Source organism: Notothenia rossii (genome assembly GCF_949606895.1).
Source record: "Notothenia rossii genome assembly, chromosome: 9".
Classification (NCBI taxonomy): Eukaryota; Metazoa; Chordata; class Actinopteri; order Perciformes; family Nototheniidae; genus Notothenia; species Notothenia rossii.
This window is the reverse complement of record NC_136907.1, coordinates 24,581,004-24,605,405: the sequence shown is the minus strand read 5'-3', so window position 1 is coordinate 24,605,405 and position 24,402 is coordinate 24,581,004. Positions and strand designations below refer to the sequence as shown.

The following is a 24,402-nucleotide window of genomic DNA, read 5'->3' as shown; positions in this document are numbered from 1 at the left end:
TCTAAGTATGCATTGTTTTTTTCCCCCTCAGGCATAAAGTAGACTACCTGACAGGGTCCTGGTGGCCGGTCCTGGAAGACCTCTACAGCGCCAACATCCCTGTGTACCGCTTCATCCAGAGGCCGGGGGACCTGGTGTGGATTAATGCAGGGACAGTGCACTGGGTCCAGGCAGTGGGCTGGTGCAACAACATCGCCTGGAATGTCGGACCACTCAACTGTACGTTGCCATGAGAACCCAAAACACTATGGAAAAACAGAAGCATAAAAGTTGACAGGTGTTGTTCTTAATGTCAGATTACAACCTAAATATACTGTTTAATACGCTCACCCCTGTTTTCTCTCCCAGCCTACCAATACCAGCTGGCCCTGGAGCGCTACGAGTGGAACGAGGTGAAGAAAGTGAAGTCCATCGTTCCCATGATCCACGTGTCCTGGAATGTGGCTCGCACTATCAAGATTTCTGACCGGGATACCTTCAAGATGGTCAAGTAAGGTTTCTCTTTTTTATTGTTTTATTTGTAAATATTATTTATTATATGTTAAAAAATAATCCTCTGCCCAAGACTGTCCCATGGTACGTACATATTATCTAGTTGTCTGCCCTTCATCTGTTCTATTCTCACACATACAATATCTCAGGAATTTACTTCAAATTTAGCAAAAAAAACTTTTTTTTGTATCTTTTATTATGTACTGCAGCCGTTCTTACAAAGTATGTACTGTTGCAAACATTATGATTTCAATTGTGACATAAATCAAGAAGTCATATGCTAATTATGAGACAGTTTCACACAAATGTATTTTAGGATAACATGGTGGCAATAAGGGGCACACCAAATGAGATAGAAAACAATCTAAATAAATACATGAAATACAATACGATGAAAAAGATCATATGTGACCCGCTCTATAGAAATCAGTCGGCTGTCGCAACGGCTCATTTCTAAATAAACGTGAATTTGCGTAAAAAAATAGTTTTCAGGGTTCGGGTGTTTTGTTTGATTTTAAACAAACAAAGTCTTGGCTTTCAGAATATGAAACTTTTATTTCCAAAATCACACGATAAATACATTTTTGAAGCTTGTAAAGGGAAGAAGACAGCTCTCCCTCACCACTCTGCTGATCCGCAGCGCCGCTCCCCCTCCCTCCCGCTGAAATTATGAATGTAAGGCGTATAGTAATCATAGATAACACGGCAGGGTCCGTTAAAGTTTGTTTTCATCTGATTTCAAATAAACAAAGTCTTGGCTTTCAGAATATTAAACTTGTTTCGGCAAATTCAGATGATAAATACAACTTTGAAGCTTGTAACGGCATCATTACAAGCGGAGAGCGGAGTAACTTGACGTCACAGCAGGCATAACAACAGCCGGTGTTTCTCGTGAGGGTTTCCCCCGGGAAACAAACACAATACACACAAACGCAAAAATACACAAACACACAACGTATACACACACACACACACACACACACACACACACACACACACACACACACACACACACACTCACGAGCTTCCCCCAGACCAGTAATCCAAATGAAAATATCTTCCCTCCGTAGTATTTTGATCATTTGATCCGCTAATAATCAATCAGATGGATGGATTCCAGAGAAGAGGAAACTTTGAAGGCCTTTTTCTCAAAATGATGACTCTGTGACAGTCATTATATAATGTGACATATTCTGCTTTATATTTGGAGTACAAAAACAATCCTGATATCATTAGAAAGCTATGAATCTCCTCTTTCCAACAGTGTATAAAACTCAAAGTGTGCCTTCGGGTCAATGTGACTGATTTCGATGGAGCAGGTCACATATATATAAATATACTGTATATTAGTCAAGAAATAATTTGAGATAATAAATTAAATGTCATGACAATTTCTTTTTAAAACATTCTCAGATTACTGAGCTCTTGATAACATCTACTTTGGCATTCCATATCTGCATACCATGAAATCGGAGAGCCTGCGTGTGTTTACATTCCCCACTATCCGCTCCTCCATCTCCCTCAGACACTGCCTGATGCAGTCCATCAAGCACATCCAGATGTTGAGAGAACAGCTGCTGGCTGCAGGGAAGAAGATCAGTTACCAGAGCCGAGTGAAGGACGAGCCCGCCTACTACTGCAACGACTGTGACGTGAGTCTCCCGTCAGGCCATACAGGACGTTTAGCATAGGTCTTCATAGAATTAACAGTGTGTGTGTGTGTGTGTGTGTGTGTGTGTGTGTGTGTGTGTGTGTGTGTGTGTGTGTGTGTGTGTGTGTGTGTGTGTGTGTGTGTGTGTGTGTGTGTGTGTGTGTGTGTGTGTGTGTGTGTGTGTGTGTGTGTGTGTGTGTGTGTGTGTGTGTGTGTGTGTGTGTGTGTGTGTGTGTGTGTGTGTGTGTGTGTGTGTGTGTGTGTGTGTGTGTGTAGCTGGAGGTGTACGACCTGCTGCTGGTGACCAGTGAGAACAGCACTAAGAAGAGCTACGTGGTGCACTGTGAGGACTGTGCCCGAGCCAAGAGCCCGTCGCTGGGGGGGGTCGTGGTGCTGGAGCAGTATCGAATAGAGGAGCTGACGAAAATCTATGACGCCTTCACACTGGTAGGCCTCATTATGGATCAATGACCGTAATGCTTTTTTCAGAAAGGTTTCAAGGATAGACAAAGTACAAAAAGGGTTTCATACAGTATTGCTTCATACATATGAAATGTCTAGCTTCAATGCATCCCTTAAGAACTCTGTAGAGATCTAAACTGGGTTTATAAAAGGATACCTCGCTGTTACAGGGGACTAAATGAAATGGAAGGTTATCTTCACTAAAGTAAAGGATTTCTCTATAATTATTATGAGACATGTGATAATGTAAGGACATAACTCAACAAATAATAACACATACCTGTATTCATTTTATATATTATAAAAAAGGAAAATGTTACATTTTATACCTTTTTTTTAATACTGGTGGCTTTCACAAGGTGTTTTCATACAAACATCAAAGAATACCCCACGAAAAGTACTGATGAAAAGTTAAGGTATGTTTTTGCATATAAGATATTTGTAGGGCCCAGAAATAATTGTTTTCTTTGTAATAAGTGCTCTCTCATGACTGGAACACACACACACAGCTTTTCTAGTTGCCAGCTGAGCTCTGTCTCCCCATCTTGTCTCCCCCTCTTTTTTCTCCCCCTTCAGGCTCCATCACCTGTTTCCAAGTGAGGACTCCTCCCTAACGTCTTTCAGCCATAAACCAAAACTCTAATGGCAGCACAAATATTGTCTTCAAGGCAATCTATTCCTTCAAACACTCTCTGAATCAGCCAATCACGTTTACTCAGTATTGTTTACATCACACACTAAGGTATGGATACTCAGCCAATCCAACTATAGCTCACTGTCTTCCCCATACCAGCTGCTGATTGGACGTGTGTTTTGAAATAGAATGACTAGACTGGTACTTCCCATGAAAAGCATTTTAGACATGTTAAAAACAAAACAATATGTGAGCACTGCTAGCATTAAAAATCAGGTTATATGTTTATAACGGACACTGCTGTGATTCAAAAGCATCTAGTAGCCGGTTCTTTGTATAAATTCAGGTACTTTTATGCAAATTCAGTGGAACTTTTTTTACACCACTCTAGTTATTCTATGTGTCCATGAATTTGCTGTGATTCTGTCGTACCAGCAGGGGAATCGCTTCACAGGAGAAGTAGCTGATTGTCACATCGTTTTGGTTCCTGTTTCTGTTTGCTATTCGGGTAAACTCCGACATTTCTAATTCCTGTCTGTTTACTCTTTGAGGTGCTACTCCAATCTAATTTATTCCCGTTAAATACTTAAACAAGTTTTACCAGCCTATAAGTACACCACATTGGCCTTGAAAACTGTATTTAGAGTTAAAGGTGGGGTAGGTAATTTTGGAGAAACCAGCTTGAGTGCGCTAGAATTTGAAAATACACAACCGGAAAAAATCTGCCTCTTCCTTACAGAGTCCCTCCTCCAACACACACGAACGCGCACATGACCAATGAGGGCACGAGATAAGTTTGTGCACAGATGGAAGGCTGACAGGCAGGTAGGCCATCCAGTTACTTTAGCCGGGCCGGCAAAAATTATTGGTCGTGCTTTTTACATTACTACGGCTTCCACAGATGACATTTTTTATGTATTTATTGTCAAAGCACTTTAGATATTCATTGCTATCGGGATGTTAAGAGCATTCCATGGAATATAACAAAAAGTGTATCTCGAGCCGGTTTCTCAAACTTACCTACCCCACCTTTAATTAGAGGTTTAAACACACAGATAAGGATTTATGTACTGTAGGTTTAAAAAAAAAACTTGCATTGGTTTCTCTTAAATACGGGTTAAAAGACGACTAAAACGGTTTTACTGTAGTTGGAAATCAAGTTTGTAAATTATAAAATAGTTTTTTGTTTTGTATCCCTCTAAATAGGTTTTCTACGATACACCCGGAAAACAGACATAGTGTTGTTTTTATTTTTGGAATGGGAAAACTATCCCAGTTTTATACCTCTTTTGTTGCTTTGTTCTCATTTCTAGACAGAAAAAACAAATAATTGTAAATTCTGAATGAATTGATTGAATACACAGTGGTGTGCATAGACGGGGTGCATAGCGGAAAGGGAGGGTCAGCATTGATGTTAATGTCGAAGAAGTGCCAGTTTCCGTCTGGGGAAGTAATCTGTCCAAAGAGACACACAATCATTTTGTTACAATGAAAAAGGCGATGAAGCCAAAAAGACGAGCGGACTGAATGACACCTCATTGTTTTCATTTTGCCCCAAACATCCGTCCTGTTAATGTACTGTATTTCCAGTTTGACATGTTATAGAGCACATGAATTGAAACATGACAAGAAAGGCTCAGTCGGTTTTTTCCCTCAACTTCAAACAGTACTTCAAAATAAAGGGTGTCATTTTGTCGAGGCTAGGCTAAACTGCAGAAGCCCTGAAATGGAGGTGGGGGGTCGTGGAGTATTTTTATAATGCAAATGTTGGCCACAAGAGGCAGAAGTGCACCAATACACCATGTTCTTAAAAGGACTAAAGGCATTCATGTGTCATGCCACATGAGTTTAAATATCTACATGCACTCTAAAACAAACTATATATATTTTTAACAATATATGTAAATTATATATTGTATATATTTCTTTGAAGAAAGACCAAAATGTTTAAGCTGTATTTAGTGCATGGGGTAGTGTTGCGGTTCAGCCTTTTGTGGCCAAAATGAGTATTACAACAACAAATACCTGTTTCACAGATTTAAAAAAAACTTAGAAATTCAATAAACACAGGAGAAACAACAATGTATATCAGACATTGGTAATGTGTCATCCGAACTATTTTATCATCACATAATTATCTTTAGCTTCATACATCACATTTAATTATTACCTTTACTGCCCAGGTGATCAAATGCAATCATTTGACCACCTGGGCAAGGCCTATCTTTTCCAGTTCTAGTATTCCTGCTGTTAAAGCATTTTAATGAATTCCCAACAAATGACGACTTTCACATTTTCGCCCTTCCCTCATTAGTCTGTGCACACCATCTACTGTACATAATGTATCTGTTTGCAGGTTCTCGATATGACTTATGTATGTAGTTTTGTTCTCAATCAAATATTGAAATTGTTTTGTGGTCGAATCTCTCCACATCAGACTTTGTGGTATGTTGTTGCTGTATTATAAAACAACCTAAAATATCCTTTTTCACTCCAGTTAAATTACTGCAACGGGAATTTCATCCCACTTTTATACCTCTTTTTGTTGTCAGTTTCAGTTTTTGGGATTACAGAGAAAATTGTAAATGGTGACGTTATTTATACTGTACATGGTTGTTTTCTTATATATTTATTGCATATCAAAGGGCACTTCACTTGATAAGGGGCTACAAGGTATTTTAAAATTGTAGTATGGGTGTATTGTGTGGATAGGGGAAGTGCAATCAGGGGGCTGTTTAATTTTCATGGTGCTAGACCCTCCTTGCCCCCCTCATTAAACAGCATATAACAATATACAGTGTGAACTTTATCAGTGATAAAACTGGTGCTTAGATCCATTTCAACACAGTTTAGTGCTAACGGAAATGGAAAGATGTATTTGTACTGTATCAGATTCATTCAAGATCTTTTTTAATGTTTTTTTCCATTGTATGAAATTCATAATCTTGTGAGGCATTAGTGGTTTTATGATGCACATTAGCAGTAGTTGTAATTCTTGACGCATTTTGCAGAGACTTTTAGGAATGTGACTTTTAATGACGTTGAGGTTTTGTTTTGTGTCTTGTCCTCATTAGTATTATTTGAAGGATGGTATAATGCTCTTTTTTCCTGTTTGATTTATGCTGCACTTATTGTTTGAAAAAAGAACTCGCATAGAAGAAAACCCGAGCCAGACCTGTCTTAAATCCCTCTGTGATTTTTCTGTGACATATTGTATTGTTGTTCAAGAAAATAAAATGTTTTGATAAATTATTCAAAAATGAGTCTTTCCCTTTGGTTTTCCACATTGCAGAATGAACCGGTCATCATCACTGTTCTGCAGAGGTCGACAGGCTTCTGCTATTATTGTCTGGTCCATGTTAGCTTTTAGCCCTGCCAGCAGCGTGGCTTTAGGGATGGCCCGGGTCAGTGAGTTCATCCCTTTGGTCTAGCCTGAAACGTCTTCTGAGATTCAGCACAGATATGCATGGTGCCCTAAGAATCCTAAAGGCTTTGCTGGTTCTCTGATCTTTCCTCCAGCACCACCACCATATGAACGTTTTACTGGTTCTGTGAAATATCTCTTGATTAGCAAAAAACAGATATTGATGTTTCCAATTGGAGGATTTCTAATAATGACTTTTGTGACCCCCTAGCTTATCTTCAAATGCCAAACTATTTCTCTTTATTTACAATACAAAATCTTCTATTTGAGTCCAAATAGTAACTGTGAATGTGTTCCATGGTTAAATAACCATATTTTGCAAAAATACATTTGTATTTCTGCAAAATATGGGATCAAATGGTATGTATAGTAAAAAAAACTGCCAATACGCCTCATTAGCATCAGCATATTGGCTATTAGCTGATATCATAGTTGTAGGCTCTTAGTCTTGTTTAATGGTATGCAAGTGTGTTACCACTTTCACATGCTAATACACTCTCATTTGGGTTACTACCATAATGGAAATAATCAATAAAAATACAGGATTGGGTGTTTTTAGTATTGTATATAACCGTATATTTTTTATGTAACTATTGTAGGCTATATACTTGTATAGCAGTGGGCTGCTGAGTGAGTCAGAGTGATCAGACTTTGTAAAGGCTCATGCTCTCTCCCACAGTTCAAACGGCTCATGCTTCAGCTGTCTCCCACTCTGCAGCTGGCCACTGGGTGGTTCCACTGGACCAGCTCCTCAAGGCTGTCTTCAAAGGGTATGTTGAGAGAGAGAAGAGAACTCATTTATTTTCCCTCCGACACTTTCCTGACACCATCTTGACAGAGATGCAGCTGCTCCAAATAGTTGAGAAGTAGTCATCTAAAACAGAAAGGAATGAAATAATAATAATATCAAACTAAATTATCGGATTGTTTTTATTTTTAGATTGTGAGGTAGTGGTGGAAGAGGTACTGAGTAAAAGTAAAACCATTTAATAAAATAAGTGAACCCCTGAGTGTAGGAATACTCAAATAGTAGTAAGTAAAAGTACAAAGTGTTACCATCAAAATGTTCTTTAAGTACAAAAACAAAAATGCGTCTTTTTGCCCATTTCAGAATAATGTATACATTTTTGGATTATAATTATTGATGGACCACTTTGTTTATCTTTTCAATCTTACAGCTGGTTATGGTGTAGCTTATTTGTTTCACTTTTTGTAGACTGCTTTGTAAAACTATTTTCTTACTTACAACAATTCATCTTACAATATTTGTTTACATTATATTTTTTATTTAATAATTCAAAGTTAGTAAGTGAGTAAAAGTAAATGACCAAATGGAGTAAAAAAAGGTCAATATTTCCTGTGAAGTCAACTTGGAGAATCCACAGGAGAGCAAAGGGTTAAAAAGTTGGGCTTATTGACAGAGTGGCAGCTGTCTGTAATCATTCCCTAATTGCTAATCAGCGTCGCTGCACCTTTTAAAAGCACCGCACCTGAAAGGAGAGCGGTAATCAAAGCTGGAGAGGGACAAACTAAAGAGCGTGCGTCCAGCAGCAGCAACGAACCAGCAGAAGAAACGACAAAGAAGCAGCACTGGTGCAGCCATAAAAAGCTGGAGAGGCGGCCGGTGAGAGACGAACTGTGTGTTTATAGAAGAGTTTACAACTTGCCGTACGTGGCGCACGTTAGAATGTATAGAATGTACGTTCTAGTTCAGTGTCATTTGTTTGTTTGATGTCCTCAAACTAAAGCAGCATGATTGTTAAGTTAAAAACGAATGTAATTTGTTTATTGAGAGATGTAGATTGATAAAAACGGTTTGAATGCTGCTAAAAATTCAGTCTATTATATTTGCATTTTTAATGAGACTGCATAAGTTAAAAACTGTTTAAAAGCATAATTCATAAAAATACACTAAGAAAGGAAAAACAATATTCACAAGTGGTAAAAAAATATATGTAAAGCATGTATTTTTGCATTTATTATTTAATGTGCATTGTATTTACAGTAATTATTTTTATTTTTCATTTAAGGTTTTTTCCCCTTACAACCTTGCTACATATGCTGTACTGCAACAACAAAAACTAAAGTAAAGAAGAATTCAAAAGAAAACAAAGTTGTGGTCATTGTATGAGTGAAGCCCAGTGAAAACCTCCTATGGACTGTACCATCCCTTTCAAGCTGGGAAACTGCAAAAATACCCAAGGGCTTGACAATTCCCTTTGAGAAGCAGCGGAGTAAAATAATAACATGAAAATATTCGTACTTTATATTTTAAAACCGCACTTTAGTACAGTGCTTAGTAACTATACTCCACAATTGTAGGTAATAATGTGACCTAAGTGATCTGACCAAAAAAGAGACACACCTTCATACTGAAACATATACTGTCAATAATAAAAATCCAGGTATAAACTAATACAGTTGACTAACAATAAAACAGCAAATAGCAACATTCTTCAGGGCGGTACTCTCATTTCCTTTTCTATGTGTAAACCTGAGATTTTTCTATCTGGTTGCTATTTTTGCCACCAGTCTGGAGGGTTAGAGGACAGGAGACTGCCAAACTGCAGATGCAGGGCCATCTCGTCAGGAACGTGGACACAGCAGCGGATATCCTGGTTCCAAGGACAGGAAGACTGCTCTTCCTCTACCAACCCCCTCAGACATTGACATACGCTTTTAAACAACACACTCTGTGGCATTGTTAATGACATAACCTCCCTTTGCTCCTGCATTTTTTTTTTTAGCCGGCACGCTAATGCCATAGTCTCTTTGATCATTTGTTTCTTGTAACGACTGTAAAAATACACATACCATCTCCAGGGAATATATATCTACCCCTGTAAACAAATAGTAAATACACTGTGGGATGAAAAAATGAGTCTTCATATCAAAATACTAATTCCACTCTTTGAACCGAGCCCCTCGCTTTCTTATCAGCCAGTCCCCTGATAGCTTCTTTCCCCCACCAATTTAGAGAGTGCCCCCACCCCCATTCTCATTTCCTTGTGTTTTCTGAAAGCCGAGCTGTTTTTCATCAAAAGGTCAAGGGTCAATGCTCTCCAGCAGCCCTGGCTTTCCCTAAGCCTTCTGAATTACAGGTTTTGTGATTCTTGGAGTATTTGAGTAGTCTAATTGTTCACACCCTTAGTCAGTACAGTATAGTATGACTGTAGCATAGCCTCAGAGATGGATTACTGAACAGGTCTGCCGCCCCAGCCTTCCCCTACAAAATGTCACTTAAAGACACATCCACTGACGAGTAAAGAAACTCAATTGACCAAAAAGAAACATAAAACTACTACAAAGAGATGCTAAAAAAACTGCAAAGGACACAAAGAGACTCACTGAATGTAAAAAGCAAGACATACCAACTCCAAACGAGATGCCAAAGAATACAAAAAGGCGCAAAACAACAGAAGACAAAAATAATTGCTGACTGTTCCTTACACCTAATGGAACAGTCAGTCTTAGCAACTCATTGAGTTTACTGGCAGATTGTCAGCTTTTTTTGTTTCATGAATATGCAATATAAATCCAGCTCTTGTTTAGAATTTCAAAAACCACCTTATCAGTTTTTTGACAGTGGAGTAGAGAAAGTGAGTAAGGGTGCAAAGTGTTGGGGATTGTGCAGCATACCCTGACTCCTCTAATCTCTCCAAATAAACACTCTTCCTCCCTCCCCCTGGTTACAGGGGTTATCACAGAGCCCCTCCACTGCTCCCCTGCCCAGACCCCTTCAGCAGCCACTAACACAGCACAGCCTGCTCTCTGTGCATCAGAGGCAACACAGGATACACGCTTACACACACACAGGCACACACTCATAAACACTTACGCACTCAATCATATCTCAAACTGGAGTCGGGGTGAGGAAACAGAATGTCAGGGAAGGAAGCGCTGAAGCCAGTGGGAAAGCAGAATTTTGCTCAAGTCTTCAGAGCTCTTTTCTGACCCAGTCAACAGCAGGTCTCAGGAAGACATCTGGGTTCAAGAGCGGGCAAATACCTCAGGGTGGATTTTAGGAAATATTCCAGAACACAAAAAGGATTGTAGATTTAGTTGAGTAAGTTCACTCTCAAGACCTGGATTTTTTTTGAAAAAGAGAAGCCATACATCAGGAGGACATTCTTTACATTCTCTTTGTCTATTAGCATTAAACGCTCTCCAGGTTCTTCAGACTCCCATCACCAGATCTAACGCACAGTGAGTACAACAAGCTCCATCTAAATGTAATTACAACCATGTAAAGGAAACAGAAAAAAGGCCAGCCTGACCCTGATGAAACGGCCTTATTTGTTCTATAATGAATGCAGTACAACATCCTATTGAAACAACTGGCATATGTTTCTTCACTTAAGTTGAGATTGTTGAGTTAGTTTGGATTTCCTTAAATTGATCTGGAAATAAGAAGGCGGCTTTAACGATGTCATCAAAAGGCTAGTGTTTGAGCTGGTCCATGGTTAAGGGAAGACTTTGTGACATACAGGCACAAACAGGATTTTAAACGATATTAAAGTATTTTAAAAACTGAAGTTGAAAGAAGGTTTTCATGAGATGTTGTGCTAAGGAAGCATCACAAACAAGTAATCAGATGATAGGAGTGTACAAATTAGAAGAACTGTACTTTACTTTGAATGATGTTGAAAGACAGACTAAAAGGAGTGACTGGTTGTAAAATGTGTTCACATGGTACTTGGCAGAACATCAATAGCTGGTAACACACTTGAGATTAGAAGGAAATGGTGGAACTTGCCCCTGTGGTTTTCTCATCACTGAGTTGACAAACACAGAGTGAATTGAGACACAGACTTTTAAACTTTTACCTTATCTATCAGTAATGTGTTCAAAACAAATGTACTAAATCCTTTGCTCTTGGAACATTAAAGTCATAACATTGTTCTGACACTCAAATGACTGATTAATGGAATTTTGTTAGTTTCCCAGCTGTGCATTGTTCTTGGTCGTGGTTATCCTGGCGTTTAGAGGTGGGGTCAGCGGAGAACCATTTCCTCTCACTTAGAGCTGTGTTTAGTTATTTAGCTCAGTTATCTGTGTTGACTTTCCACACCTCTCAGCACATTATTTAAGGAACATTCTTTTAGCATTTTCCTTGATTTCAGTGGATAGGCTTGATGAATTGGAAGATTTTAATACAGAAAATAGACAGAATATTTAATGGATATGATTTTTCAACAAAGTGCAGAACACTTGGCACTCTACTAAACACACAGCATCTCTCTACATTGTGAAATGAAAAGACCAGTTTATGCAGACTTCCAATGCTAACAGCAGGATAAATCAATGTGTTTTCTCTTCAGATGAGCCTATCACGAAACGGGACGTTGGAGAAGAATGTGTCCGAGCCGCCCCAGTCTGAGCGGGGCTCCCCCTCCAGAGCGGGGTCAGGGGTCGTGGTGCCGCCCCCCTACTCTCTGGGCGGCACTGAGGCAGCTGACACCCCGCTGGAATTAAGGGGCTCTTTGGACTGCTGGGCGTGCTCGGTGCTGGTCACTGCACAGAATCTGATCATCGCTCTGATCAACGGCGGACTGGCCAGCGTCATCTTCGGCATCATCCTCACCCCTTCTCTAGTCATGATCATATTCGGCTTCCTCTGTCACTCCACGGTAAGAATCTACTGTCTGCTGCCATTTTATTATTGCAACATAGTGCTGTGTTCAAATTCCTAACTATGTCCTAGTAGTATAAAATCATAATAAAATGTGGGGCCCTATGTTGATTTTTGGGGGTTTCCTTTTCCGGGAGTGTGTTATATATGTTTTTGTGCATGTAAATGGTCTGCAAAGGCTACAATTGGCTAGCACTCCAACTAATTGTATGCCAAGGGGCAGGACATCTCTAAGTGTTTGACCAATCAGAGCAGACTGTGCTCTGGTTTCAGACAGAGGGTGAAAAGAGGTGCTGCAGCACAGGCAGTATGAGAAAAATAAAAAGCTTTTTGAAGGGACATTAAAGCATGGAGACATGTCACAGTAGAGGCACAAAATACAAATGAACCTGAAATTGTGCATAATAGGGCCACTTTAATATACCAGGAATCTTTAGTGCAGCAAAGGATTTAGACTGACAGTCAAACTGTGACTTTCAATCAAACTGCTGAAGAAAAAGAAAAAATGTTTTCCTAGACATTTGATACTGTTTTCCAAGAGTTAACTGGATCATCCTGGCACTTAATTGTTTATTATCTTTGCAGCTGTGACTGAGCTGCTCTAGTTCCTGTGTGAATATTTGATTACTCACCTGTCCAACGAACACTTGCATTGTGTTCCCCATATGTGACGGTGTAAACCTTTGTTATATATATACACACACCACACACACACACACACACACACACACATGAAAATATGGTTTAAGTTTACATTTAGGTTATGGTTAGGGATAGGGTTATTCTTCAACAAATTTGTTTATATCAATTTAATGTCCACTAAAGTGATGGAAACAAGACCTTATGTGTGTATTCCTCGATGTTTGCACCATGTCACTCCTAAGTCATTTCCTTCCTTCTTCTCAGGTGCAGCCCCACGGCACTTCTCTGTACTGCTCAGACATCCTGGATGACGGGGGCTGCGTGGCTCTGCTGGTTGTGGGCTTCCTGCTGCTCACCCCCCTGCTCGTCCTGGCTCTCGCAGCCTTCTGTCGCCTGGCCCGACACCTCCAGCTGGGGATGTGTTTTATTCCCTACAGCCGAGCCGTCTACAAGAACCTGCCGGCCTCCCGCCACAGGAGGGCCGATGCAGGGGGCTGCTGCGGCCAGCAGGGGGCTTCAGAGAGGGAGGGGAAGGGGAGTGTATGGGTGTAGGAACACAGGAGGATTGGATATGGTTGTAATATGCATCCCAGTTCAATAATGAGGGTGGCCTGGCTTTCTTTGTTTGTTTTTTACCTAATGATTTGCCTCTTTTTTTGTATCATGTTGTACAAAGCCATCATATTTCGTTGGTAGTTTTGAACTCAATATTGCTTTTTGTTAACAATGAAATGTATTGAATGTATTTTATACCTTTTTACAATAAAGTGTCAGTCGACTTGCAAACTGAAACAGGAAGGACTGTGAATGTATAAGTTTAAAGTTTAAAGAAGCATGATATACATTAAACAACATTTTGGGGGGACAGATGGGACATTTGCTTAATGCCCACCCTCCCCCAGCTTAAAATGTGTTCCTTTTACCAATGTTGAAAACCGTAACGAAGTTTCAGATTTGTGTCCAATGTAAACTGAATTGGAATGGCATCCGAATGTAAAGGCAAAAATGATCTTATCATTTGAATCCAAAGACCTTTGTTCGACAATGTTGTTTCAGCTTTTCTTTAGCTGCCAAACACATGTTGCCTATTCTCCAATGTCTGAGTTACAAGCTACTGTTGGTTTCATGTTGTAGGTACATGTGTTCTTTGGTCTTTTGGTTATCATTTCTTTATTTACACTGCTTTGAGTTCTACTTAGAAGTACAGTATATTAGCAGATACATCACACGGTCATGTTAACAATTTGGTCCTATTTAACTTTCTTTAAAACTGTTATTACTTGATCATTTTTTTTTACCTTCATCTACCTCTACTGGTCATTTTTAGTAATTGCATATTTTTTCCATTTCTTTCCAATGCATTCACAAAAAACATTGTCGTGATAATGAATCTTCTTAATGTAAAAAGACCCTCAGAGGTAAATAGCTTTACTTAGCATCATCTTGGAACGAGAATTAATAATGTGTTCTATTCTGCTTTAGCCATTATTGTTATGAAGAGGCGAGTCTGGCCCTTTGTGTTTGTTTGTTTTCAGTGTAGAAATGGTAATTAGATAAAAATATATATATATATACACATGTGGGTACACAATTTGATGATGTTTTTGATATTTCTGTTTATTCAATAAGGAGTATCTTAATGTAAAAAAGTATACACTCTTATATATTTGAATAATTAAATAATCAATAACCTCCATATGAGATGTGACCCCCTCAATGGTAGACCTGTCGTTTTTAGAAGAAAGTTGAATGAGCAATACAGTAGCTTAGTTTGAGTGTAATACACTTTAAATCCACTAGGTGGGATCAGACACACAGAGAGAGCTAGAATTACAAAAAAGTATGCAGCCAAACCATTTGAAAGATATATAAAAACCTTTATTCATAGAATTTACCAAGGTAGGTTAGGTGTGGCAGGTGTTTGCATACAAAACAAATGTGTATTCCTTTAAAATGGTGGATAAAAACTGTAGTTATGTGTATCAGTAATACTGTGCTTTAGTTGATCTGTATTTCACATTGTAATGTCTGGTGTTTGATATGTCATCTGAATCCCCAGCCTCCACATGTGGGTGAGGTTAACATGGTTGGTTGTTGATATTCATTAATAGTCTGTGATGTGAGGCTTTGTATGGAGCTGTGAATGCGCCGGGTTCCAGGGTACCGCGTCCTACTCCATCCACTTGACCCATGATAATGTAGATGCCACCTGTTGAAACAGAAGAAATCATAAAAACAGTAGGTTATATATTTTGAGAGTAAATGGAATTGCTATTAAACTGTTTAGTGTTTTTGAATTCAATATACCTTTGCGGAGCAACGGGCACTTCTTGCACTGGGACACCAGTTTAACCGACATGGTTTCTCCCACTTGTGTGATTATCAGTCGACCTGCTTTGTAGGCCTTAGTGAGGGAGATTGTGACCACAAGAGTCCTTCGGGGCCCCGGGGCCATAGAGGTCACCTTCCCAGTTATCACTGCAAAAAGAGCGCACAGTCAGAATTTCTGATTGGTTTCTTCTTGCTATCTGAACAGTATGAAATTGACCACATTCTTGCCTTTTCCTTTGATTCATACATTGAGGGTAAAACAAACAACTTTAAAATAATCTGTAGATTAATCCATAATGAAAATAGTTGTTATTTTTTTGACTTATTAATGTATACTTAAGTATTAAGATGTATCCATTATTTTATTTGTATTATTATTATTATTTCATTTCGGATTTGTCAACTGTTAAGTAGTTAATTTATGTACTTAGATGTGTTTAATATGTAATGTATGCTTTGTGAATAATTTCTTAAAATGCAGAAAAAAATAAACGGAATAAAATAAAATAAGAAGCTTACAAAATTCACTTGCACAGAAACTGGTCTTGATGGTTCCTTCTCTTTTGCAGGCTTTGGCACACACAGGGTTTTGAGGGACTGGAACAACTAAGAAAGAATACAAAATGTCCTTTAGATATGCATCTTCTGCAAATTAATACACAAGTATGGCGACCACAGAACTTCACCCACCAGGCCTCTTTCCATTTGGTCTTGTGACAGGGACCCCTCTGTTGCCTTGTCCACGGCCCCTCGTGGGCTTCACTGGTTTGGTTGCCTCTGTGGGCACATATTTGGGTGGTGGTGCCGTAGCGACAGGTGCAGCCGGTTTTACAGCAGGTTTTTGGGGGATGGACCTGGTGCCCACTCCTGAGTCGGATGTTGGTACCTGAGTACCAGGTGGGACGCTGGTGTATTCAGCAAAGAATCCATCCGATGTCACACTTTGGTCAGACACAAATTGGACCAGTAGCACATTGCTGCTGGTGATGATGGGCCTGGATATAGACAGGAAGGAGATGAGGTAGAAGTTAAAGGAATAGTTAACACACAATATTATAATTCGTTTTTTCAATTACTCAACCCATATGACCAAGTAAAGAAAATATTGTTTTTCTGGCATGCATGGTGAATAAAACAAAGTAAAGCATTGAAGCGATGAAGAAAATGTGGGTTGGGTTTAACAGCAAAGCTATATCAAAACATGTTGGACATCAAGCAAGTTGTTTAAATAGTTTTAACAAAAATGCAGAGGTTTAAAAGTGAGTATATGACTGGATGAATGACTTGGATCATACTGCAAGAGTTCTGTTAATGTTGTAAACTGATTTTTTAAAATATATTTCTTGTTGTCAAATTTGGTGCCCGTTTGTTTCAATTCATCAAGACTTGTCCCAGTATTTTAATTCATAGTATATCATGGAAACAATTTTGATAAAAAAAAAATGTCTTCAAGAATCTCAGATCAATTGCCCTTAACCTACAAAAGAGCAAATAGTTATTTATAATAACAAATAGTTGTTTTTGTAGGTAAAGTATTCCATCAAGAGAAGTCGATCAAAAAGCTTTAAGCCAACAAACATCTTTAGAAATCTGCCACTCACTGTGGGGCCCGATCTCCACAGTATTTCCCGATCAGCCGTGAATCATCTTTCGCTCCACCGTTAAAGAAGGCCACATAGTCAAACCGACAATAGGAATCAACCTCCAGGACGAACTTATCAAACTTAACCTGGATTACCTGGTAAATAAAAAGAACAAGATATCGAACTTCAAATAATCACTTGAACAGTTGTTATCCAAGATGGTTGTGTAAAGACTTTGGGAAAGGATCTGTTGGGAGTAAGAGTGCGGCGGACCTTGTCAGGCTCCACAGTGATGAGCCAGGAGCAGCTGGTCCCTGCAGGGTACTTGCTGTCGGGCCAGTTGGGCGTCTTGATCTCTCCCTGGGCCTTCGTCATCTTCCCCCCACAGGACTGATGGTCTGAAACAAGTCATACACTCTCTGTAAGAATAATGACTCAAAAGGAAGTAGACTTTAAGAAGTATGGACACGAGTAGTTGTCTCCCTACTTATGCCTTTTTTTGCATGTTATCTATGTCGACTTTTGAATTTTTTCGCTGTACTTTACTGTGTCGTTCTTTGTGATATTTTCAACATACTATTCTATGTGAATCTTTTGGGATATTTTCGCAATACTATTTAGTTTTTTGTGATATTTTTGACATACTATACTATGATTTTTTTTATAATTAAGACATACTAACGAACACTGACAAATCTTTCATACTTTCGACATACAATACTGTGTCATTTTTTAAATATTTTCGACATACAATACTATTTCATTTTTAGTTATATTCCCGATATTCTATACTATGAAGTTTTTTTTATATTTTTGACATATTTCACTATGTCCTTTTTTTAATCTATTTCGACATACTCTACTATGTCCTTTTTTATATTTTTGACATACATACTATGTCGTTTTTTTAATATTTTCGACATATTATACAATGACGATTCTTTTATAATTTTATACTATGTTTTTTAAAATAATTTTGACATACTATATACTTTGTCGATTTTCTTTTATATTTTCAAAATACTATACTTATCGTTGTTCTGATATTTTCGACAGACTATACCATATCATTTTTAGTGATATTTTTGACATACTATACTATGTTGTTTAATGTTCATTAAAGAGTCTTAGTTCATATAGAATGTCATAAAGAAATATTCTTTGTTGTATAAGAGTTAGTGAAAAAGTGACTGTAAAATTACACAGTATAGTTTGCAGTGGATATTTTACTTAAAAGTCATAGGATATAAAATATGTCATGACAAATACCACGAAAGTGTTGTAGATTAGTAAGCCTCTAAAAAGTATTAAAAATAATTTTGACCACATACCATCTACATATGGTTTGGCTCCACTGAAGTAGGCCACAAACCCTCTGCCCTGCGTTGCCTCATCAGACCCCATCTCTAGCATCATGCTGTTTGTGGTGGAAATAAGAGCGCCAGGACGGAAAGTTCCACAAAAGCGGCCTAGTTTTTGCACCAGGTTGGACTGGCCATTGTAGACATCCAGATAGTCGTAGCGACATTGTGAATCAGCCTCCAGGTCAAATATTCGGAAAGTGAGCATGACTACAGTTCCCTCTGGGACCTGGAAAACAAAGACATTGTAGTCTATATGAGTCAGATGCTGGAAGGAAGGAGTCAGTATTTAGACATGTTGCAGGGTGACTGACTCACGGTGATACGCCAGGTACATTTACTGTTGGGTTTGTAAAAGCTTGGGAACCCCTCACTGCCAACAAAGCCTGAGTCTGAGACCAGGTCCCCCCCACAGTGGAACACAGGCCTGTGATGAAGGAAACACAGAGGTAGAAAATAGCACAGTTCTAACAGCATTGTAGGTCAGTGACACAATAACACATGTGCACAAACCCAGAGTCTCTTTAAACTCCCACAGATACAATCATTTTGGACTGACTTCCTTTAGCAGTTCTACTACTGGAGCTATTTTAGGAGTTACTGGAAAACTGAGTGTACTTAAGGTCAAGTACATAACAATTGTTCATTATCTGACGGCTGATCACAAGTTAATAACACAAACAGGGCGTTGCTGCTACATTTATTGTTGATTGCCATGAATTAAACTTAGCTTAAGCAAGGAGAATCAAAAAGAAAATAAGCATAGTCAACCCAACATCAAGCTACTTGTGTCAACACTTGAGCTCTGTACAGAATGTTTGATTAAGATGATTTATTAAAGACAACCTGTTTGCTTCTGGGAGTTTCCCCTTTCCTGTAGTGTGTTATATAGGTTTGTGTGCATGTAAATGGTCTGCGAAGGCTCAAATCTGCCTGAAACGCCTCCATTGGACTCCTTTGTTTACTTCCGTAACATAGTGACATCACTATGCAACACTCGTGCTTCCATTGGCTAGCTCTTCATCACATTATACTGATAGGCTAAGGGGCGGGACATCCCTAAGCTCACAACTGAGCCAGCCAGCTAGCCAATCAGAGCAGACTGGGCTCTGGTTTCAGACAGAGGGTGAAAAGAGGTGCTGCAGCACAAGCAGTATGAGAAAAATCAAAGCATGGAGACACGTCACAGTAGAGGCACAAAATATAAATATGGACCTGAAAATGAAAATAATAGGGCCCCTTTAACATGGACTCTTATTCCCTAGCTCATTTTTCATTCTAAATCAGAAAAATATTACAGCCTTAAACAAGATGTAAGGCCTCACTTTATTTGAAAAGTCACATGATGATGCTGACTAAAAAATAAATGAGTCACTATCAAATAAACAGTTTATGAAAAAATTGTGTTTTATAGGAGTTGCCATACATTTGATAGCTTGCTAGCTATGCTTTGGTTTATTACAGCTGTTGTCAGCTGGCTGATTCAGGGTTAGCTCTGCAGCATTTTGTTTGAATGTTTCCCATAGAAGCAACTCTGTAAAGAACCTCATGACAGATACTTGTTTTCTATTGTTGCCTTGTTCGATTTCAGTCTACAGCTGGCAATAACACTTTACAGCTGAGAAACTGATCCAACAACGTCATGTGCTACTTTCTCTAAATGCTGTTGCTTTCCAGACATTCACAGAGCTCACTGACTTTCAAAACATGAACATATAACAGGCTGTTGCAAGCAGGGATGTGAAAAGCCCATCTAGAGCCAACAAAGAATATGCCTGTTATTGTAAAATGTTATTTCTTCATGTTCAAATATTCAGAAAAATTATGTGGTTTATATTACTGTCATATTACTCATGACATTTCACAAGAAGCAACAAGGTTACATTGACATCCCCCATCCTGAAGTAGTAAACATGTAGTTAGATGCAGTGGAAAAACTGCTTCCCACAAGCTCAGGCAGCAGAACCCCAGCAAAGTCAGACGCCTGCTGATTAAAGTGAAAATGTCCGCAGCGAAAGCCAAGCTGCTCTGATTCGACCCCACAGGCACAACCAAAAACATTCACATCTGTGGCTGGCGGCTGAGCCACTGCAGACTCAGCATGCCTCACATCACGAGCCAAAAACCAACAGGACAGACTCTGTGCCCAATGAAACAGTGAAGTGGAAAGAATTTGCCTACAAAGACAGGAAGGAATTCACAGTGTTTCAGTCCTCACACTGCTGGCTGTTGTGAAGCTGATTAGCTGAGTTCTCAAGCTAAGAAAAGTAGCCTTTCCTAAAGTAATTAAAACAAAGATTATTTAAAGCTGACACTGTCCATGAGACATTCCTGATGCCTCGTCCTCACCTGGTGTAGTTGCTCTGCTGAGCCCGGGTCCATCCTAAACTCAGAGACAGGAACAGGCAGAGACCCCAGATGCAGTCCACATTCATCATGATGCAGCGTCCACAGAAAGCCAAGCAGACTGTTGCACAAATAAGGGGATGGTAGCAGGAGGCAAGAGGAGTCAGATAAGGGGGGGGGGGGGGGGGGGAGGCCTTACTTGCTCGGGATAGGCGGAGAGTATGAAGGAGGGGGGGAGAGAGTTCTAGAATGGATGAAGAAATGGACAGAGATGCTGAGCGGACAACAGCAGCGACAGAGAGGCATTAGGGGAGGGAGGAGAAAAGGCTATAATTAAAGCCAGATGTTTCACCATAATAATCCTGGCTTCAATACAGCAGAGAGGAAAGGAGATGCTCGGGGGGGGGGGGGTCGGAAGTTGTGGCTGAGGTTTTTTGCGGACATTGAGAAACTATGTTGTTACTTTTTACAACAGGTTTCCGGTTTACGACGTGGTTGGAACTTCAGCTACCGAGGCTTTATGTCTGGTTTGGATAGCTACTCGCTCAGCCGTTAACGTCCATACTGAGTCCCTGCCTGATCATTATGCGGAGTGCACAGGTGGGTGCACAGCCCGAGGCTCTATAGGCTGTAGTGCTCAACCATTAAACCATAAATCTTTACATTCCACAACAACTCCTCAGGCATTAACCTCGTGTTCCATGCACTGGTCAATGTTGAGCTTTTTTGGACCATTTTACTTCCATAACATTTCTTCTTTCAGAAATAGGAAGCCTCCACAGTAGAGATTTAGATGTGGTATTTTATTTCACTATTTTAGTATAGTCTTCTGATTTTTCCTAAATTCACCAAAAGTTAGCATTAGATAAAAGTGGTAGTTGGTCTAGCTAGGTCAGGTGAATTGGGTTCTCGCTCATTGTGTTGAATTCAACATAACATTTTTCCAAATGACTTTTTGCTCATTCTCTGGCATTATCCATCTGATAGATATGTTCTGATAATATATGCAAATTAACACATACTTAATATTTGAGATTACTTAAGATAATGCCTTATTTGCACATTTAAACATCATACTTTAGAAAATGCAATAAAATAAAGATGGCCTTATTGGAAGTAAGCAACTGGGGAAGCTCCATGAAGTTATCTAATAGTTCAAAATGTCATCCTATTAAACTGAAGTTTCTCCCATTTACAAAACAGAATTCTTTCTTGATAGAATGATAAAGTCTAGCCATAAATGATCATCCAAAATAAGCTCCAATACGACCTAGACAAATAAGTATTGTTTAAAAATAATGATCTCTGTCCTTACTGTATTTCCCTCAGCCCCACTGGCTCCTTTGGCTCCAACACATCTGAGTCAGAGTGTCTATTTGCTCTCGCAATACGAGGGAAGAAAAACAGACTGGGGATGGGAGGGGGGGGGGGGGGATATTCTTTCACTGTTAAGATTCACTAGAAAGCAAACCCTGTGGCCTACATTACTGAGGCCTGCCATTATGATCAAAGTCTGGAGCAGGCATGATGGACAGCTAATACAAGTTAGAAACAGAGAGGTCGTGTCTCCAGATTCACGTAAGATATGACTTAAAAAGTCACTGAAGTGTTCACAGCGAAGAAATGAGCATTCCCTACTCATGCTGTGCTGTGTTTGTGTTAACTCAAAGTCTTGATAAGAGGCAGCAGAAGCAGGAATGCAATGACGTGCCGAGTCTGCTGGGGGGGGTCAGCGTCGGTGAGTGGAGCCACAGCCATTATGAGTGGGAGTAATAGTGACCTTTACTCTGAGCAGAAATTCAAGCAAATGGTGTACGTTTCTGCAATAACTCCTTTGGAACCCTTGGAGTTGAATGTGCATTCCTTTTGGAGAAGTCAAAGGGAATGGCAGTGCAGGGGAGAAGCTAATGGTTAAGGGGGGAGGGGTCGAGGGGGTGGAGGAATTGAGAAACATGGAAAACAAACTTTAAATGAACTTACACAGAGACCAGAGTTTTTTTCACATGCACCCTGGAGTAAGGTCATGTTCAGGCCTCCCTGAGCCAACTGATGGTGTGTCATTACTCCACACCTTCTCTGTGCAAATGACTCTTAAATGACTTAAATCACTGCTCAATGTGGCGCTGCTTTGAAGAGCTGGAAAAGCGATTAACGTACGGTGCAGTTGTGTGAGTCCATTTGGAAAGGTGACAGACCGAAACTAATGATTTCCTATCAATCGTATCCATCTGTTCTCTGTAATTGTGGTTCCTCTCAAGTTCACTATCCGGCGTTTATAAAAAAAATCAGCCTATAAATCAGGAAGGCAGGGCAATGTACTGGGCCAAATGTTCAAGTGACCTCAGCCATAAATAGCAACGCATGCAAAGAGATGAAGATTTCAGAGAAATGACGTCCCTATGATAATCTGAGACATCCTACAAGAGCATTACAGATGGAGCCAGGCACCGCAGCACTCCGAGCATTTGTCATCATCACTATCCTCTGAGTTATCTCAAAGAGAGGAAGGCATTAAAGCATTACTGTCCACTCCATGAGAACTTACAACCCTGTTCTGTCAGTTTGGACAATGTGATAAAGAGCTCATGGCACCTCATTTGGCATTAGCAGGGTATTGAATTGATATCTTATTAAAAACGTGGTAGATACACGTGTTTAAGCGTACAGCAACACACTTAAAGCTGTCAGCCTTCCCTTACTTTTCATGGAAAGCGCTCAGGAGACACATGCAAGTAATTGCAAAGATGTTAATGACAATAGCACAGCTTGGAAAGTAAATTCCTTACACAGTGGAAACAGAAATACCCAATATGCTGCTCTGTGTTTAAATGATTAAAAGCACAGCAGAATCTTCAGTCTTCCTCACAGTCATGCATGACCAGGAGGATAGTCTTTCCCTCTATTGGGTCCACAATATGTGCATGGTGACACCTGGTGATGGCATTTTGAAATTACAGGTACGTTCATTGGACTTCAAAGTGTCAAGTTAACATGTATTTTCATTTTATTTGTTTCCATGGACTAACCCTTTTCCTCATTCACAATTAGTTCTAACGTTATTTTTCTACTAAAACTAATGTGACATAAACAGACCAGACACTATGAGACATACTACAGACATATTCAATAACTTCCTTCTCACAGTTAAGTGTTACCAACATTAGTTCACGTGTTAATGGTCTCCTACTGGTTATAATATAATAATCTTCTTCAATCCATATTGATTGTTTAGTTTTGTCCTGGAAAGTACAGCATGAAACTTATAGACCAGGGGTGTCGAACTCAATTTCATCGCGGGCCATTATGGTTGCACTCAAAGGGGCCGGTTGTAACTTTAAGACTACATAAATATACATAAATATATTATATATTTTATTAGGTATAGGGCAAATAATTGCAAGACTCTTCAGTGCGCATGTCACAAAACGTTATGCATTGTGGGACATGTAGTTTATGGGCAAGGTGCTTCTGTAAAGCGGCATGTAACCGGATAATAAACGTATTAAATTCTTTGCAAGCTCTCTCACATAAAATGAGGCCCGCGGGCCAAATCCGGGCCCTGTTATAGAGCATTAGATATGGACCATAGACTGTATTTATAAAGGATATACCATAACATAGCTGCTTAGAATAATTATATATATTGCATTTTAATCATCCTTAACAGTTCACATGAACGTGTGCATTTTTCTTTTTTGAACTGGTGAACTTTTCAAACAACAGAATGCAAATGTTAAATCTGGTCATTTTCAGGTGTATACTTGTACATTGGGTTTCTACTTAAACATGTTTAGATGCTTCAATGTTCTACAGACACTTTATTTCTCTCATACTGCCTACCTGA

At 39.4% G+C, this 24,402-nt stretch overlaps 3 protein-coding genes across 4 annotated transcripts in view; 2 read left to right on the top strand and 1 right to left on the bottom strand.

Annotated features, from left to right (window-relative positions):
- The window catches only part of kdm6bb (lysine (K)-specific demethylase 6B, b), a 29,054-nt gene extending 22,555 nt beyond the window's left edge, over positions 1-6,499 (top strand). The window contains exons 18-22 of the mRNA XM_079648812.1: positions 32-219; positions 349-490; positions 2,018-2,144; positions 2,420-2,590; positions 3,182-6,499. Coding sequence (XP_079504938.1) covers positions 32-219; positions 349-490; positions 2,018-2,144; positions 2,420-2,590; positions 3,182-3,205 — 652 coding nt within the window. The 3' untranslated portion in view covers positions 3,206-6,499. The remainder of the gene's footprint in view (positions 1-31; positions 220-348; positions 491-2,017; positions 2,145-2,419; positions 2,591-3,181) is intronic.
- A 1,686-nt stretch (positions 6,500-8,185) lies between these two features.
- Positions 8,186-13,729, top strand: tmem88a (transmembrane protein 88 a). Of its 2 annotated transcripts, XM_079649805.1 has the most exons (4): positions 8,186-8,287; positions 9,196-10,869; positions 11,985-12,293; positions 13,202-13,729. In XM_079649805.1, the coding sequence occupies exons 3-4, from the start codon at positions 11,985-11,987 to the stop codon at positions 13,487-13,489; spliced, it is 597 nt and encodes a 198-aa protein (XP_079505931.1). In that variant the 5' UTR covers positions 8,186-8,287; positions 9,196-10,869; the 3' UTR covers positions 13,490-13,729. The 2 variants fall into 2 exon arrangements, with proteins under 2 accessions (XP_079505931.1, XP_079505932.1); XM_079649806.1 differs by lacking the exon at positions 9,196-10,869 and having other exon boundaries at positions 8,191-8,287.
- Positions 13,730-14,793: 1,064 nt separating this feature from the next.
- Positions 14,794-20,716, bottom strand: pcolcea (procollagen C-endopeptidase enhancer a). The gene is made up of 9 exons (XM_079649804.1): positions 20,562-20,716; positions 18,531-18,639; positions 18,183-18,441; positions 17,125-17,249; positions 16,870-17,006; positions 15,959-16,263; positions 15,788-15,874; positions 15,245-15,415; positions 14,794-15,146 (listed from the first exon to the last, which is right to left on the bottom strand). Exons 1-9 carry the CDS (start codon positions 20,648-20,650, stop codon positions 15,016-15,018), a joined length of 1,413 nt encoding a protein of 470 aa, XP_079505930.1. The 5' UTR covers positions 20,651-20,716; the 3' UTR covers positions 14,794-15,015.
- Between the last annotated feature and the right edge of the window lie 3,686 nt (positions 20,717-24,402).